This window comes from Engystomops pustulosus, chromosome 4 (genome assembly GCF_040894005.1).
Source record: "Engystomops pustulosus chromosome 4, aEngPut4.maternal, whole genome shotgun sequence".
NCBI lineage: Eukaryota > Metazoa > Chordata > Amphibia > Anura > Leptodactylidae > Engystomops > Engystomops pustulosus.
This window is the reverse complement of record NC_092414.1, coordinates 97541336-97560469: the sequence shown is the minus strand read 5'-3', so window position 1 is coordinate 97560469 and position 19134 is coordinate 97541336. Positions and strand designations below refer to the sequence as shown.

Sequence of the window (19134 nt, the reverse complement as noted above, 5' to 3'; positions counted from 1 at the left end):
CTTCTGGGGGTCTTTCCTCCATGATCGAGCCCCTTTTCCCCCAGTGCCGTGCTTGTTCATGTCCCAAGGTGGAAGTAAAAAAGTGTAAAAAAATGTTATTAAAAAAAATGTATTAATAAATCAATAAAAATGCCCCAAAACATACAAAAAGATATAATGGGCAAAAAAGTCTAAATCATAACATATACAGGCAGTCCCCGGGTTACATACAAGATAGGGTCTGTAGGTTTGTTCTTAAGTTGAATTTGTATGTAATTTGGAACTGTATATTTTATCATTGTAATCCCAGACAGAACTTTTTTGGTCTCTGTGACAATTGGATTTTAAAAATGTTGGGTTGTCATAAGAATCAATATTAACACTAAAGCTTCATTACAGACATCTTTGATAACTGTTACAGCTGTTTATTGTAGCCTAGGACTAAAGTACAATAAATTACCAATATCCAGTGGTCCGTTTGTAACTAGGGGTCGTATGTAAGTCGAGTGTTCTTAAGTAGGGGACCGCCTGTACCCGTAATTGTATCAACCCATAGAATAAAGATAAGATGATTATTAGGCTATACGGTGAACACCAAAAGAAAAAAAGTAAAAAAATCCAGTACAGAATTGATGCTTTTCCACTTCTTCCCTCAAAAAAATTCATAAATTTTCAACAATAGGGGATACCAACCCTATAATTGTAACACTGGAAAAAGCATCTCATCCTGCAAAAAAAAATTTGTCACATGGCCCCAATAACAAAAAGCTAAATTTTTATAGCCTATAAAAGGAGCCAATGAGAAAACTAAAATCCTGGCAGCTGCAGGGCGCTCCTTCCCTTCTGGGCACCCATAAAATAATTAACGGCAAGATGGGTTTTTTCTTTTTATCTTGAAATGTGTAAATTTAGGGCTAAATGAAGGTATAACTGACAAAATTTGACCATTCTAAATTTCACCTCCATTTTGATTTAATTACTTTGAAGATCTCAAGGGGTTAACCATCTTGTTAAAAGCTGTTTCTGATAGTTTGAGGGGAGCAAATTTGTATATGGGTTGATATATATGGGGTTTTTAATGCCAAATGTTTAAAATTTCATCCAAAACAGTATTTTATCCACAAAATAGTCCATTCTAAAAATACGGAAAATCGATATTCGATTTGTAAGCCCTATGACATCAAAATAAATTATCCAGATATTTCAAAATCTATGAAAATGTAAATAAGTCATAAGGTGGTAAATCTATCTACCTGAAAACGCAATGATTTTGAATTTCAAAAATTTACCACTAAAATGAAATACAACATGTGAGGAGAAAACATTCTCAGAATCGTTTTCATAAGTAACAGTGTTAAAAAGTTATAACCATATAAAGCGGCGCAAATCAGAATACAAAAAAATGGGGCTGAGCTTTAAGCTACAAAATGGCTGCGTCCTTACAGAGTTAATGTACAATGTATAAAGGAGCTACAAACACTGCATGGTATAGCTATGCATAAGGTATGGTAGATGAGGTACTCTGGTAAATACTGTAGCTTTCTTTATTATAAGGAACTTAAATGGCACTAAAATATACTGTGTAAACATTATAGTGTAATGTCTATTTTTAAGAATAATTCATATAAAAATGTGATTGAGCAAATGCAAATATCTAAGTTTCAAAAGTAACCTTGCACAAAATAGGGAGGTTAAGCAAGATACATTGTGAAGCCTTCTGAATATTAACACTGGAGATGTTTGTACAGATAATATATATGGAATATAGACTATTTCTATGGAAAAACATAGAAACATAGAAACATAGAACATAATTTCTTTTGTTGATAATGTAACTATATGGAAAGACATCAGTACTAATACACGTGTCCTAATCACGTGTATTAATACTGTCTTGCAATTCAGAATCAAAAACACAGACAAATATAGATCTTAATTTTTGAGTGTAATAAGTACTAAGTACTATGAACATAGAAACATAGAAACCTGCTTATGTATCCACCAAACTAATGATTAGCTTCATAGACCATGCAGTGAATGTCATATAAAGAGAACACAAATCACTTGCAGGGATATCATTCAGGATTATGTGTATCACAGCATATAGGAAGCATATTTAGTGTAGCATACATAAGCCACATAAAATGCACCATTTACATTCCTAAATATCCTTTCTAGAGATGAGCGAACATACTCGTCCGAGCTTGATGCTCGTTCGAGCATTAGCGTACTCGAAACTGCTCGTTGCTCGGACGAATACTTCGCCCACTCGAGAAAATGGCAGCTCCCGCCGTTTTGCTTTTTGGCGGCCAGAAACAGAGCCAATCACAAGCCAGGAGACTCTGCACTCCACCCAGCATGACGTGGTACCCTTACACGTCGATAGCAGTGGCTGGCTGGCCAGATCAGGTGACCCTGGGATAGACTAGCCGCTGCCCGCGCTGCTCGGATCATTCTGTGTCTGGATGCCGCTAGGGAGAGAGCTGCTGCTGGTCAGGGACAGCGTTAGGGTGCTAGTAGATTACTGTTAGGCAGGAGTGATTCAACAAGAACCCAACAGCCCTTCTTAGGGCTACAATAACGTTATACTTTTTTTTTTTTGTTTGCTTATGGCTGGGCTTGCTGGCACTAGTAGTGCAGCTAGTACCATATTGTGAGGAATTTGCAGGGGGACTTGCTACCGTTGTGTTTAGCTCTTAGTGACACACATATCCACCTCAAACACCGAAGTGGGAAAATTTATTAGGGGTTGGATTTCAATTAGGCACAGTCTGCCATTTCCTTTTTATTTTACGTTTATTTTTTCATAACTCAGCGTCATCTCATCAGTGTGCTTTCATACTTGGCTAGAAAATATACAAAGGAGAATCCAAACGGCTTACTTACGCCTACAATAGCGTTATATATATTTTATTTCTGGTTGATCTGCTGGTGGCTGTCCTTGCTGCAGTGCATATACTAGCCAATTGTGAGGAATTTGGAGTGAGACTTGCGACCGCTGTGTTTAGCGCTTAGTGACGCACATATCCATCGCAAAGACCGAAGTGGGAAAATTTATTAGGGGTTGGATTTCAATTAGGCACAGTCTGCCAGTTCCTTTTTATTTTACGTTTATTTTTTCATAACTCAGCGTCATCTCATCAGTGTGCTTTCATACTTGGCTAGAAAATATACAAAGGAGAATCCAAACGGCTTACTTACGCCTACAATAGCGTTATATATATTTTATTTCTGGTTGATCTGCTGGTGGCTGTCCTTGCTGCAGTGCATATACTAGCCAATTGTGAGGAATTTGGAGTGAGACTTGCGACCGCTGTGTTTAGCGCTTAGTGACGCACATATCCATCGCAAAGACCGAAGTGGGAAAATTTATTAGGGGTTGGATTTCAATTAGGCACAGTCTGCCAGTTCCTTTTTATTTTACGTTTATTTTTTCATAACTCAGCGTCATCTCATCAGTGTGCTTTCATACTTGGCTAGAAAATAGCCAAAGGAGAATCCAAATGGCTTACTTACGCCTACAATAGCGTTATATATATTTTATTTCTGGTTGATCTGCTGGTGGCTGTCCTTGCTGCAGTGCATATACTAGCCAATTGTGAGGAATTTGGAGTGAGACTTGCGACCGCTGTGTTTAGCGTTTAATGACGCACATATCCATCGCAAATACCGAAGTGGGAAAATTTATTAGGGGTTGGATTTCAATTAGGCACAGTCTGCCAGTTCCTTTTTATTTTACGTTTATTTTTTCATAACTCAGCGTCATCTCATCAGTGTGCTTTCATACTTGGCTAGAAAATAGCCAAAGGAGAATCCAAACGGCTTACTTATGCCTACAATAGCGTTATATATATTTTATTTCTGGTTGATCTGCTGGTGGCTGTCCTTGCTGCAGTGCATATACTAGCCAATTGTGAGGAATTTGGAGTGAGACTTGCGACCGCTGTGTTTAGCGCTTAGTGACGCACATATCCATCGCAAAGACCGAAGTGGGAAAATTTATTAGGGGTTGGATTTCAATTAGGCACAGTCTGCCAGTTCCTTTTTATTTTATGTTTATTTTTTCATAACTCAGCGTCATCTCATCAGTGTGCTTTCATACTTGGCTAGAAAATAGCCAAAGGAGAATCCAAACGGCTTACTTACGCCTACAATAGCGTTATATATATTTTATTTCTGGTTGATCTGCTGGTGGCTGTCCTTGCTGCAGTGCATATACTAGCCAATTGTGAGGAATTTGGAGTGAGACTTGCGACCGCTGTGTTTAGCGCTTAGTGACGCACATATCCATCGCAAAGCCAGAAGTTGCAAAATTTATTAGGGGTTGGATTTCAATTAGGCACAGTCTGCCATTTCCTTTTTATTTTACGTTTATTTTTTCATAACTCAGCGTCATCTCATCAGTGTGCTTTCATACTTGGCTAGAAAATAGCCATAGCAATAGGATAGCATTGTTTGGTTTTAAAAACTAAAAAACACAAAAAAAACCTAAAAAACACAAAAAAAACACAAAAAAAAGTTAAAAAAAAAATTAAAGTTATATAACTTTCATTTTCAAAATGTTTAACCCGAGGGCTAGGGGTAGAGGACGAGGACGAGGGCGGGGACGTGGGCGTCCATCTACTGCAGGGGTCAGAGGCCGTGGTCCTGGGTGGGGTGAGACACCACCTGCTGATGAGGGAGCAGGGGAACGCCGCAGAGCTACACTCCCTAGGTTCATCATGTCTGAAGTTACTGGGACTCGTGGTAGAGCACTGTTGAGGCCAGAACAGTGCGAACAGGTGATGTCGTGGATTGCCGACAATGCTTCAAGCAATTTGTCCACCAGTCAGTCTTCCACGCAGTCCACCCATGTCACCGAAATCGGCACTCCTCCAGCTCCTGCACCTCAGCCTTCTTCCCCCCCAGTCTGCCCCCTCCCAGGAAAATTTGGCATTTGAACCGGCATACTCTGAGGAACTGTTTTCTGGACCCTTCCCACAGTCACAAACCACTTGTCCGGTTGCTGCTGAGCAATTTTCCGATGCCCAGGTTTTCCACCAGTCGCAGTCTGTGGGTGATGATGACCTTCTTGACGTAGTGGAAGAAGTGTGTAAAGAGGTGTCCGACGATGAGGAGACACGGTTGTCAGACAGTGGTGAAGTTGTTGTCAGGGCAGGAAGTCCGAGGGGGGAGCAGACTGAGGGATCGGAGGATGATGAGGTGACAGACCCAAGCTGGGTTGAGAGGCCGGGTGAACACAGTGCTTCTGAGACGGAGGAGAGTCCTATAGCAGAACAGGTTGGAAGAGGCAGTGGTGGGGCCAGACAGAGAGGCAGGGCCAGAGCAGGTGCATCAGCGCCAAATGTGTCACGTAGTGAGGCTCCCGTGGCGAGGGCTCCCGCGGCGAGGGCTAGATTTTCAGAAGTCTGGAGGTTCTTTAAGGAGACACCAGATGACCGACGGACTGTGGTGTGCAACCTTTGCCAAACCAGGATCAGCAGGGGTTCCACCACTACTAGCTTAACTACCACCAGTATGCGCAGGCATATGAATGCTAAACACCCGAATCAGTGGCACCAAGCCCGTTCACCTCCGGCCGTGCACACCACTGCTCCTTCCCCTGTGTCAGCTGATAGTCAGCCCCCTGCCCAGGACCCTGCCACAAAAACCCCATCGTCGCCTCCACGATCCTCCACAGCATCCAACAGCGTTCAGCTCTCCATACCCCAGACGCTGGAGAGGAAAAGAAAATATAGTGCAACCCACCCGCACGCTCAAGCCCTTAATGTCCACATCTCCAGATTGCTTAGCCTGGAGATGCTGCCCTATAGGCTAGTAGAGACCGAGGCCTTTCGCAACCTCATGGCGGCGGCCGCCCCTCGGTATTCGGTCCCCAGCCGCCACTACTTTTCCCGATGTGCCGTCCCAGCCCTGCACCAGCACGTGTCAGACAACATCATCCGTGCCCTGACCAACGCCGTTTCTGACAAGGTCCACCTGACCACGGACACGTGGACGAGTGCTGCCGGGCAGGGCCACTATATATCGCTGACGGCACATTGGGTTAACTTGGTGGAGGCTGGGACCGAGTCTGACCCTTGGGCTGGTCATATACTGCCGACGCCGAGGATTGCGGGGCCTACCTCGGTCCAGGTCTCAAAGGCCTACTATGCCTCCTTCTCCTCCCACCCCTCCTCCACCTCCTCCTCCGAACTACCATCCGTGGGCATGGCGCCATCAGTCGCTAGCTCTAGGCACAGCAGCAGTGCCGTCGCTAAGCGACAGCAGGCGGTGCTCAAACTGCTGAGCCTAGGCGATAAAAGGCACACCGCCCAAGAACTATTACAGGGCATCACGGCGCAGACTGATCTGTGGCTGGCACCGCTGAACCTGAAGCCAGGCATGGTTGTGTGTGACAACGGCCGTAACCTGGTGGCGGCTCTGCAACTCGGCAGACTGACACATGTGCCATGCCTGGCCCATGTGTTAAATCTGATAGTTCAGCGTTTCCTCAAGACATACCCCAATCTGTCTGATTTGCTCACGAAGGTGCGCCGCATCTGTGCGCATTTCAGGAAGTCCAGCACAGATGCTGCCACTCTCAGGGTAGCGCAGCGCCGCCTCCAACTGCCCGCTCACCGACTGTTGTGCGACGTGCCCACGAGGTGGAATTCAACATTAACCATGTTATCCAGAGTTTACCAGCAGCGCAGAGCGATTGTAGACTGCCAGATGTCAACTTCCACCAGAACTGGTAGTCAGGTCAGTCAGCTTCCTCAAGTCTACAATGAGGAGTGGACGTGGATGTCTGATATCTGTCAGGTGCTGAGTAACTTTGAGGAGTCAACACAGATGGTCAGTGGCGATGCCGCCATCATCAGCCTCACCATCCCGCTGCTTGGCCTGTTGAAAAACTCTCTGATCAGCATGAAGTCGGAAGCTTTGCGCTTGTCACAAGAGACGGGGGAAGAAGATTCCCTTGTTGATAGCCAAAGCACCCTCAGGTCTGTGGAGGAGGATGAGGAGGAAGAGGAGGAGAATGTTGGCGAGACACAAGAGGGGAGCATTGCTCAGACCTTCACTGTTCAGTGTGTATGGGCAGAAGAAGAGGAGTTGGAGGAGTTGGAGGTCAGGCCAGTGAGGGGAGTGAATTCTTGCACCTACCTGCTCCTCTGGTTTGAAAACTTTTTTGGACTGCCACATACAGGCACTCAATCTATTTCATTTTTCTGGAGGGCCACCTACCTGCTCCTCTGGTTTGAAAACTTTTTTGGACTGCCACATACAGGCACTCAATCTATTCCATTTTTCTGGAGGGCCACCTACCTGCTCCTCTGGTTTGAAAACTTTTTTGGACTGCCACATACAGGCACTATCCAAATTAAATTGTCTCCATAGCAGCCTCCACACGTTGTCTCCATTGCTACCTCCAAAAGTCGTCCATATAGCTGCCTCCACACATCGTCCCCTTATCAAACGAGGTGTGTCAGGCAGAAATTTGGGTTGTTTTCATGGATTCCACATCAAAGTTGTTAACTTTGTCGCCACCCTGCTGTGTTATCCACAAAATATACTGGCAAACTTTTATGATTAACCGATATTATTTCAGCGCTTCTTGCGCATCTGTTTACATTCACCTCACCCGCCATATCCCAAACTTATAAGAACGCTACTACACTTGATCTTATACAAAAGGTTCTTAGAAGTGCTGTTTGGGGAGTAGCCTAGAGACAGGGGCTTGGATTGGCGAAAGCTCGCCTGGCTGCGGAGCGCCAGCTCCATGCCAAGATCCAACTAACATAGTTTTAACTGCAGCACCTTTAATCTACTACTAGTTCACTGCCTCCATACATGGTCCCCTTATCAAACGAGCTGTGTCAGGCAGAATTTTGGGTTGTTTTCATGGCTTCCATGTTAACTTTGTCGCCACCCTGCTGTGTAATCCACAAAATATACTGGCAAACTTTTATCATGTACCGATATTATTTGAGCGCTTCTTGCTCACCTCCTTTGGTTCCTCTCTGCCACCCATTGGTTTGAAGCCTGAGTCCATTTAGGGTATGTCGCCATGACACTCTCTAGCCTGCTGCCGCTACCTCTGCATGCCGTCCCCTATAGTGTCAGGGTCAATTATTGGATGTTTTAGATGCTATCTAGCTTCATTCTGTCACTCTGTCATGGCCATGCTGTTGCCCATAATTTTGGCTTAATGGTGCGATTAAGCAGCCTCAGAGGCATCCATGCATGCTGCCCCTGCTGTTTCCTGTCCATTTCCGTGGTGTTTCCATCCTTTTCTGAGGTTCCCAGGTGTTTGTCCCTGTGCAGAGCCTTGGTCTGCAGAGCCTTGGTCCCCTTGAAAAATGCTCGAGTCTCCCATTGACTTCAATGGGGCTCGTTATTAGAGACGAGCACTCGAGCATCGGGAAAAGTTCGTCTCGAATAACGAGTACCCGAGCATTTTAGTGCTCGCTCATCTCTAATCCTTTCATGTATTTATGGATGGACCCTGCCAAGGTTCTGGGCTTGCAACTGAATTTTAACAATATGATCCCCTGAAATTTTAACCCCTGATGTAAACAGGGACGGTGCAGAATATGTTGTCTACATAAAAAAATGAAAAATAAATTCTAAAATCTAAAATTCAGAAACTTACAAGGAACAGAGATTCTATGCAAGGCTAAATTATTCGATGATCTTCTAAATTTGAAGAGGATAATGAATAGGTCTCTGTGGGCTATTTTATACATGTATTAAAATTTACAATGCAACCTACGAATATTCTGACTATTGAGATGGATAACTAGTTGCTACATGATACATTTCCCCTATGTACATAAAAGATGATCCATCCTTGCGTTATGGACACCATGAGCTATCAGATTAATAATGTTTAATACATAACTAATGGATGCTGAGACTTCGGTGCATAATTACAAAGACAATGATGCAAGGTCACATGCAGAACCAATTTCCTTTGCTTCTTAAGAAGCACATAAACCTTTTTTTTATGGCATTCTGAATCTGCTAAATGTTAAATGCCATTCCCGAGTGCACCAACCCCCTGATCAATCAACATTTTATTTTACCACTGGGTCCTGTGAGCAACACTGTGAGAAATACCAAATCATCTGAGAAAGGTAAGGAGACAGATAAAGGCACAAAAGATGATTGATTAATTGACGGAACACCCAGGTTTCTGCGTGTTTATATGCACTACTGAAGTGATTATATATTATTATAACATAGTGAAACTACTGTGTATAACTACTACAAATATCTTTAAAATGTGCTACACAATTCAATTTCAAATCCAAATTCAAATCTGCTGTGCATCTGTAAGGTACCATGCAATCTCACAAAAAAAAAAAAATAATGGTGGACATTTATCATTGCCGTTTTGGTGTAGAAGCATTAAAATAATAGCAATTTCTTACACATTGCAAGAAATTGTGATTATTCTGGCAACTATGCCACCTTTATGGCATGTGGGCGTAAGGGCCGCAGTCATTGGCAGAGTGGGCAGGCACGGGGTATTCATGCCTTGTGCCTGTGCACTTCTTGAAAATTTTTACCCAAAACAACGACAGGTTGAACTTGGTGTAGTTATGTCCACCAGACAGGATGGCGGGCAGATAGATCATAAGGTCTGAATTATATCATGCATCCGCCGTGGCGGCAGCGGGCTGCAGTTTTATCATACCCCGGCGCATAAGTGTCAGCATATGATAAATTTCACCCAGTGTGTGTATTCCGCTCGTGGGTAGTAAAATAATTTAAGAAAATTACCTGTGGTCCGATTGATGAATAGAGAGAATAACACCTGAATTTAATACAGTCTGCTTCAAAGTCACCAACACAGTGAATTCATGTTTATTCCTCAATTTCTGAAAAAGTTTTTCAGACAAAACTGATGAAGCTTTTAAATTTCTTGAAGAATCTGGAGAAGAGAATACACAGATCATTTGCATTTATATAAATCCAATAGTATATATTTATTATAGTATAGTCTAGGCATTTAGGGTCCTTAAAAGTTTTTATTCCTGAAATTATCATCAGCTATGGTTGTGTTGATTCAACTACAATGTTGCTGATCCTCAATGTTAAACTTCAAACTTAATGTACTTGATGTACAATAATGTTTAAGACCTGCTTTTAACCATTTCATGTACATTTAATAAATGATGTCTGGGTCCTAGTTAGGACTGTCAAACACTATACACGCACAGGACTGGCTTTTTCTACATCTCTTGTGTTCAGTTTGATCTGTATGTTAATATTTTGATATAAACAGAAAGTGTTCAAGGGGTGAGGTTAAAGAGGTTGGTTGTAAGACTAGACACATACTATAAGTCATTTAAAAGCATTGCTAAAATAAACTTATGAAAAGTACTGTGCCAAGAAGTCTTTGATTGTAAATGTAAATAATTATAATAGGATAAGAATCATGACTGTGCAGGGATTACATCAATCTCAACAATTCACAAGTAGTCAGGTAAAAAAAAACAATCAAATGGGTTACACCAAGTATTATTTGTTTTTCCCTGTCCACAGCATAGGGGATAACAATCTGTTTGTTGGGGGACTGACTGCTGGGCCCCCACTGAATGTGGGTCCTATTTTTACTAGCTGAATGAAGCAGCAGGTGGAGCATATGTCCTCTGGATAGTGTATAGCAATAATACTTAGTTAACCCTTATAGGAAAAATAGGTCTTCAAAAAAAATTAGCTAAATTCTTCTTCAAGATATTGGGGCTATAGCCCAGATTTATCAAAAATTGTGCTCTATGTGCAGTTTGCCAGTGGAATGTGTGGCACGTTCTTCATGAATCTGGCGCCCCCTGCACTGCTACAGCAGATTGCACCAACTTTTAACATAGGGCATGCTACACAATTCTGTCGGACATTGAATAATAAATGTGTCACAAGATCCGACGGTGCAGAGGAACGCCCCTTTATATACAGAATTTTGTGGTGTGTCGGGTGTAGTGCAGCCACAAATGTGTCACTTTATAAATACAAGAGCAAGCAGTCCGACAGAAAACTTCCACAAAGGCTATAATAAATCTGGACCTATGTATTAATGTTTGCAAACTTTAAACACGGTATCTAGAAATGACTTACATAAATGTTAGACATTGTTTAGTTTCTTATAAAACCTCTTGGTTTACTTAATCTATACCAACATAGGACAGTAGTTACCATGATTCTTAAACACATGTAATTTAATCTGGGTTTAGGCATGTAACCAAGTTTTTGACTGAATGCAAAAGAATACAAGTTTATAACGATTGGCTGTTACTCTCAGCATCTCCTATTGCATTATGGTAAAATACCATAAAAACCTGATACTGAACGAGATACCCTGATCTCTATCCCTATACCATGCATCTTTGTTTAATTGATAAATAGAAATGTAGACAAGATAAAACATGTTGTATAATAAGAACTTTGTTCTACAAAAGTGATAAAACAATATAGGAGCAATTGTTAGTACAAAGTTTAGAAATAAAGAGTCTTGTCTGTAGAAATGCTATCAGCTATTGCCTAGTGAGATCCCATGAGAAAATCTCTGGTCTATCACAGAGCAAATAATCATGTGCCCAGGTGGCAACTGTATTACGACAGACTGATAAGGGTTCATCCACATTTCCATCATTGTTCTTTAGATTTTTTTTTAATTATAAAACATAAAATAAAAGATAAATCAAACAATTCAATTGATCTGTGTGGAATTTAAACAGATGAAAGGATGTCAATTTTATCATTAGTTTATCCCATAGGGATCCTCTGTTCAAAAATATATTCAAGAAATTGATCTACTGATCTACGGAAGATATGTCCCTAAAGAAATCATTATCCTAGGCAACCATTTCAAATCAATCTCAATAATACAAATATATGTATATACACACATATACATACCGTATATACACACATACACATATATATTACAAAAATATGTATATACACATATAAACACAAATATATATATATATATATATATATATATATATATATATATATATATATATATATATATATATATGGATCTTTTGGAATGTAAGCCATTAGACAGTAATGAAATATATAGTATACACGCCAATAAGCCGACATCAACATGTATAGTATGGTGCTGCATGTCACACCATAGAGGACAGCAAGTTGCTCTTTTGTTTTTTTTTTTGTACACTTTTTATAGATTTTCTGATAAATGGAATACATGTGACATACAACCTCGGTAAGGGTTATATTTGCTAAAGCATATAGATATCAGTAGACAAGAAGGTTTATGACTTTGCAAACACCCAACCAAATGATACAATATTCATCCCATAGTAATAAAAACAATTACTGATGGTTTACTGACGTTTTATTCTAAACACATTTTTATTATATTTACCAAATTCAAGGGAGTTGCCCAAATTCAAACTGTTTGAAGGATCTATGATGTGGTCAAGTTATCCCAAAGAATCCTGTCATGCCATGTATACTGCCCTTCATTATCCTTTTTACTTCTTTCCATTGCAAGATGCTTTTTTCTTAACAGAAACTATAAAGATGTAAATTCATCAATTTAATTTACTTCCTCTAAAATTTCTATTAAATAGGCTGTTAAGGACAAATGATGCTCATATTGCTGTCTGTTCTGGTCAGTAGCATTGGGATGTCATGTCAGGGATGATGTCTCCCATGGGTACAAACACTGTCAGTTTAAAGGTCATCATGGTCAATATTGATCACTAAAATATGTTGATCAATGGCTCCTTTCATATTGTTAATAACAGGACAGCTAAGCAATATTTAGGGCCCGGAAAAACAATCTGAATGATTTCAACTGACTGTCAAATATTTAATAGGCTATTACTAGCAAAATGATTACCAACAAGAGCAAATAACGATTATTATAGGATGGTAGGAGCTTAAAAGGAACACATATCAGGCAGTAAGATTATAGTAAGAAATGAAAAAAATATTTTATCAAGATCAGAATTCCAGTAATTACAAAATATCACATATTGGTTTAGCCCTTGATACAGAACTGACAACTATTGTTCATAAATGATCATATAAAAGAAATTAATAAAAATGTACTGATCCAGACTGAACTTGGGTTAATCACTGGTAACAGTGTCATTATTCTTTACCATTGCATTACACTGACTTTCAAAGTCAATGTGAGGAAGCAAAAGCACATTGGAAATTAACCGGCTTTACTGACAAGTTAATTACAAACATACTATGGTTTCTGAATAGGAAGTAGGCTTGGATAATCCTAATGCAAGGTTACATGGAGGTTTAATTAGTCTCTGTTTTCCAAAACAGCATCCTTCTTGATTACAAATGTGCCTTTGTACTTTGTGACATCTTAATGCCTCCTTATGAATTGCATTAGGCACTGAGTGACCAACATGCAGCCTGTTGGTATACACTAGACTCAATGTCATGTTCATAGAACCAGCTTGAGATGTACTTTAGTTATTACAAAAGGATGGACTGTAACTAGAGATGAGCGAACATGCTCGTCCGAGCTTGATGCTCGTTCGAGCATTAAGGTACTCGAGACGGCTCGTTGCTCGGACGAGTATTTCCCCTGCTCGAGATCGAGCATTTAATTAAAAAAACACAGTGAAGAACAATGAAGAATAGAATAAAAACAGTGAACACAGTGAACACAGGATCATTTAAGTGAAAAACACAGTGAAGAACACAGTGAAGAATAGATTACAGATGTTCGGCACATCTGCTTACTTGTCGGAAGATACGCGCGGAACGGTGCGAACAAAATAGCATGTGAAGAACAATATATATGTGTGAAGAAGACATTGCAGAACACGGTGAGCAGGACGGAGACACAAGGGAGCAGCACAGAGACACCGGGGAGCAGCACGGAGACATGGGGCAGCGGCAGCACGGAGACATGGGGCAGCGGCAGCACGGAGACATGGGGCACGGAGACATGGGCACGGAGACATGGGCACGGAGAGCAGCGGGGCACGGAGAGCAGCGGGGCACGGAGACATGGGGCACGGAGACATGGGCACGGAGAGCAGCGGGGCACGGAGACATGGGGCACGGAGACATGGGCACGGAGAGCAGCGGGGCACGGAGAGCAGCGGGGCACGGAGACATGGGGCAGCGGCAGCACAGAGACATCGGGCAGCGGCACGGAGACATCAGGGAGCGGCACGGAGACATCGGGGCACGGAGACATCGGGGCACGGAGACATCGAGGGGCACGGAGACATCGGGGCACGGAGACATCGGGGCACGGAGACATCGAGGGGCACGGAGACATCGAGGGGCACGGAGACATCGAGGGGCACGGAGACATCGAGGGGCACGGAGACATCGAGGGGCACGGAGACATCGAGGGGCACGGAGATATCGAGGGGCACGGAGACATCGAGGGGCACGGAGACATCGGGGAGACTTCAGTGGAAGAAGAGCAGCGGATCCCGGGACAGCGTATCTCCCGACAAGTAAGCAGATGTGCAGAACATCTGTAATCTATTCTTCACTGTGTTTTTCACTTAAATGATCCTGTGTTCACTGTTTTTATTCTATTCTTCACTGTTCTTCACATCTGTTAACTTGTCGGGAGATAATATACGCGCGGAACAGTGAAGAATAGATTGCAGATGTTTGCATACATCTGCTAACTTATCAGAAGACATTCTTTTTCAATTAACTAACACATTTTATTCCCAAACCATGGTCCCTTTGAAAAATGCTCGAGTCTCCCATTGACTTCAATGGGGCTCGTTATTCGAGACGAGCACTCGAGCATCTGGAAAAGTTCGTCTCGAATAACGAGCACTCGAGCATTTTAGTGCTCGCTCATCTCTAACTGTAACCAAAAAAGGATACACATAGTAACAAACATTGCCATGTATGAAAATAATATCACCTAAGTAAGACAGGGAAGACTCATAGAAGCAACATTTGGCTTTGATTTCTTAACTTGCCTCCTTTTGGTAGGTATCTGGATTCTTGATTCTTTTTTTCCTGGTTTTAGGCTGTTTCTGGATCTCTGTGATCTGCCTAGTTACCTATTTTTCCTGTATGCTACTAGGTATTGTTATAACCTATTTAATATTTGCAGTAGAAAACCCAAATCTTGTTTGGAAGTGTAGGATGTTCCCATTGCTCAGACATATAAACTTCTCCAAACTGCCTCCTTTGGAAAACGTTTATTGAAATATTGCAAAGCGTTTTGGCTCGGGATTAGAGCTTTCGTCAGGCATAAAGTACATAGTAACGTAGCTTTTCTTAAGTACTATTGTGACCGGAAGGAGTCACGATCTCAGGTGCTCATAATCATTATCCGGATGTTCATTAAAATACATAATATCTTAAAAATATACGATATTATATAATATTAAGATATTAACATATATACTCGAGTATAAGCCGACCCGAGAATAAGCTGAAACTCCTAATTTTAACACAAAAAAACTGGAAAAACCTATTGACTCAAGTATGAGCTGAGGGTGCGAAATGCATTGGTCACAGCCTCCCCAGTACATAGCCAGCAAGCCCCCTGAAGTATATAGCCTGCCATCCCCCATAGTATATAGCTTGCCAGCCCCCTGTAGTGTATAGCCTGCCAACCTCTTATAGTATATAGCCTGCCAGCCCCCTGTAGTGTATAGCCTGCCAGCCTCTTATAGTATATAGCCTGCCAGCCCCCTGTACTATATAGCCAGCCAGGCCCTTGTACTATATAGCCAGCCTCCTGTAGTATTTAGCCTGCCATCCCCTCTAGTATATAACCTGCCAGCCCCCTCTAGTATATAGCCTGCCAGCCCTTGTAGTATATAGCCTTCCAGCCCCTGTAGTATATAGCCTGTCAGCCCCCTGTAGTGTAAAGCCTGCCAGCCCCCTTTAGTGTATAGCCAGCCAGTCCCTGTAGTATATAGCCTGCTAGCCCCCTCTAGTATATAACATCCACAATGATCTACTGTTGCTAGGCTACATTATATAACAAACTTGAGATTCTTAGTTACATTTTGATCAAATTGTATAAGCCCACTAACCACATGATGGTGGCGGATGCCATGTGATGCCGCACACAGCAGCATAGGGACCCACTATAAAGAGGTCACCATGAAGTGGTTGGTGGGCTTATACAATTTGATCAAAATGTAACTAAGAACCTTGAGTTTGTCATATAATGTAGCCTAGCGGCAGTAGATCATTGTGTGATGTGTGTGTGCGATCCAGTTTTTTCTCTCTCCCCATGTCGGTTTAGTACATTCTATCCCTTCATTTATTTATTTATTTATTTTTTTTCCCAGTACCAGCACTCCCCCCCATTCAACCCAGGTGTTTTTAAATTAGGAGGAAACTGCATATAGTGGCCGTCTACTTCCTCTCAGCTAGTGTCTTAGACCACATGGAACAGTGAGTATTCAACACCTGTTCACACATGGCCTTTTTTCCTGTTCACATGGTGCGGTGGTGCATGGCGTCCGCTGATTCTGATGTGCGGTGCTGGTGGGGACCCGGGGCCTGGAGCCATGGGGGCTATGCCTGCCAGTATGGGCACTGGGGGGCAACCCTGTCTTGGTCCCTGGCAGACGCTGTGCTGCCATGTGATGTCGCACACAACAGCGTAGGGACCCACTATAAAGAGGTCACCGTGAAGTGGTTGGTGGGCTTTTACAATTTGATCAAATGTAACTAAGAACCTCGAGTTCATTATATAATGTAGCCTAGCGGCAGTAGATCATTGTGTGATGTGTGGATGTGTGGTCCAGTTCTTTTTCTCTCCCCATGTCCCTCTAGTATATAGCCTGCCAGCCCCTGTAGTGTATATCCTGCCAGCCCCCTGTAGTGTATAGCCTGCCAGCCCCCTGTAGTGTATAACCTGCCAGCCCCCTGTAGTGTATAACCTGCCAGCCTCTGTAGCATATAGCCTGCCTGCCCCTGCAGTATATAGCCTGCCAGCCCCCTCTAGTATACAGCCTGCCAGCCCCCTAAAGTATATAACCTGTCAGCCCCCCCCTCTAGTATATAGCCTGCCAGCCCCCTCTAGTATATAGCCTGCCATACCCTGTAGTATATATCCTGCCAGTCCCCTGTAGTATATAGCCTGCCACCCCCTGTAGTGTATAGCCTGCCAGCCCCATACTATATAGCCTGCAGCCCCTGCCCACAAAGAAAAGACAAGTAGCGTACTCACCTTCCGTCGCCCCCCTGGCAGGCCCTCTTCTATACAGGGATGCTGTATAGAAGAGGATCTCCCTGGGGGGCGTGGGAAGGTAAGTACACCGTTTGTTTTTTTCCTTGACTCAAGTATTTTAACCATGGTGAAGTTTTTCAGCACATTTTTTGTGCTTATACTCGAGTATATACAGTATGTATTTTAATGAACATCTGGATAGTGATTATGGGCACCTGAGATTGTGACTCCTTCCGGTCAAAATAGTACTTAAGAAAAGCTACGTTACTTTATACCTGACAAAGGCTTGAATCCCGAGCCGAAAAACATTGCAATATTTCAATAAACGTCTTCCAAAGGGGCCAGATTGGAGAAGTTTATATGTCTGAGCACCGGGAACATCCTAAACTTCCAAACAAGAGTTGGGTTTTCTACAGCATCAGGATAGCGTCTTCTGATTCCCTTGGAGCAGATCGCCTCTAGGGAGAGGTCGCAGGCATCCACCCCACGGGATCATACAAAGCGTTTAAAAAAGCGCTATAAGCTGAGAGTTATTTACCATCAAATAGCTGAAATGTCTCCTTTTTTTCCATTTATTTTGACCATGTATTTGGAGCTCTTCTGACCTCCGGATACGGTCTACAGGTTATTTCTTCACTATTTAGTGCTCCATTTTTTACTTTTTCAGTGTGCCCTTAAAGATCTCTACACCTGTTTTCCCTATCACCCTTAGGTCAGCTGTATAGCTGTACACCAAATCTGTTCCAAGAAAAACTATCAAGTGGGTGTCCCTTCACCAAGGAACACTGTAGGAGTAGTCAAACCAATTTGGCATAAACCCATTTTAAGTCTTTACTAAACGCAATGTATGCTTATAAAAATCATGTGCACAGTTGTTTTCAGGTTGTTCTAGTTTGATAACCTTCTAGCCTGATGTGCTTATAAAAACGACTTGTCTCTACAACAATACACAATCAGAGGCATTTAGATTATATTGTTACTTATTTTGATGCTAGCTTGAGCAACTAAACCTATTTGCCAAGTCTGTATGCCTTTATGCACTACGTTGCTACCTAAAAATTGACTGATTAGATATATTCTTTTTCACATATCTACATAACATTGATATGAAAATTGTTAAGATCACTATGTTGTTAGTTACATATGTTGCACATATATTGAAAATGTAAGGTCCATAACTTTACAGTATGATTTGTTTTGTGAGTTTTATTGTAAATCCACCTCTTAATGATTTCAGTAAAATGCAAAAACTATGCAAAACTATGTGAAAAAGAAACTCACACAATCAAATAAGGTAAAACATGAATATCAATTATCTGCAAAGTTTGTTAAGTTTGGTATATAGCGCCATCATGTTCTGTGGAGCGTTACAAATCATATACATATACAAATATAATATTAAATTACAGAGTACATATGGAACAAAAGGAATGAGGGCCCTTCTCGCAAGAGCTTACAGTCTATGAAGGGGGTGACACAAGAGGTAAAGAGCTTGTATAATGGTATAATGGTCCAGCCATTGTTTATAAGGGAACAGAGTAAAGTAATTTAATAAATAAAAATTCTGCTGCCCGGACCAACCAGCCATCTTGTCAAATATATTACTACTGAAAATATTATCTGGTATCATTCCAAATTCCTAATTCCTGACTATGACTTCCAAAAGATGTATGACCCATGTTACATTACTATTAATGTAAGCAGGTGGAATAGAATATTGCTGTCTAATGAAGTGCTAAAAGATGCCATGAATTTATAACTGACAACTGGCATACAAGCACTACCATTCCTGAAGGCAGACACCTACTAGTATATAATGGGGGTATATAATGGGGTATATAATAGTAATTGTAAGACAGGAATACCACTTAATTGAAGTATGTCACAAGCCTAAAATAGAATGACATCTGTTTAGAAAAAAAGTGCAAGTTGTCAGGAGGAGAAGAATGTAAATAATGGATGTGGCCTCAAATGCTCTCACACACTTG

At 41.9% G+C, this 19134-nt stretch overlaps 1 protein-coding gene across 1 annotated transcript in view; it reads right to left on the bottom strand.

Moving 5' to 3' along the window:
• NELL2 (neural EGFL like 2) overlaps window positions 1-19134 on the bottom strand; it is a 184210-nt gene that overhangs the window by 133370 nt on the left and 31706 nt on the right. Inside the window, exon 3 of the mRNA XM_072146843.1 lies at window positions 9748-9898. Within this exon, the coding sequence (XP_072002944.1) occupies window positions 9748-9898 (151 nt within the window). The remainder of the gene's footprint in view (window positions 1-9747; window positions 9899-19134) is intronic.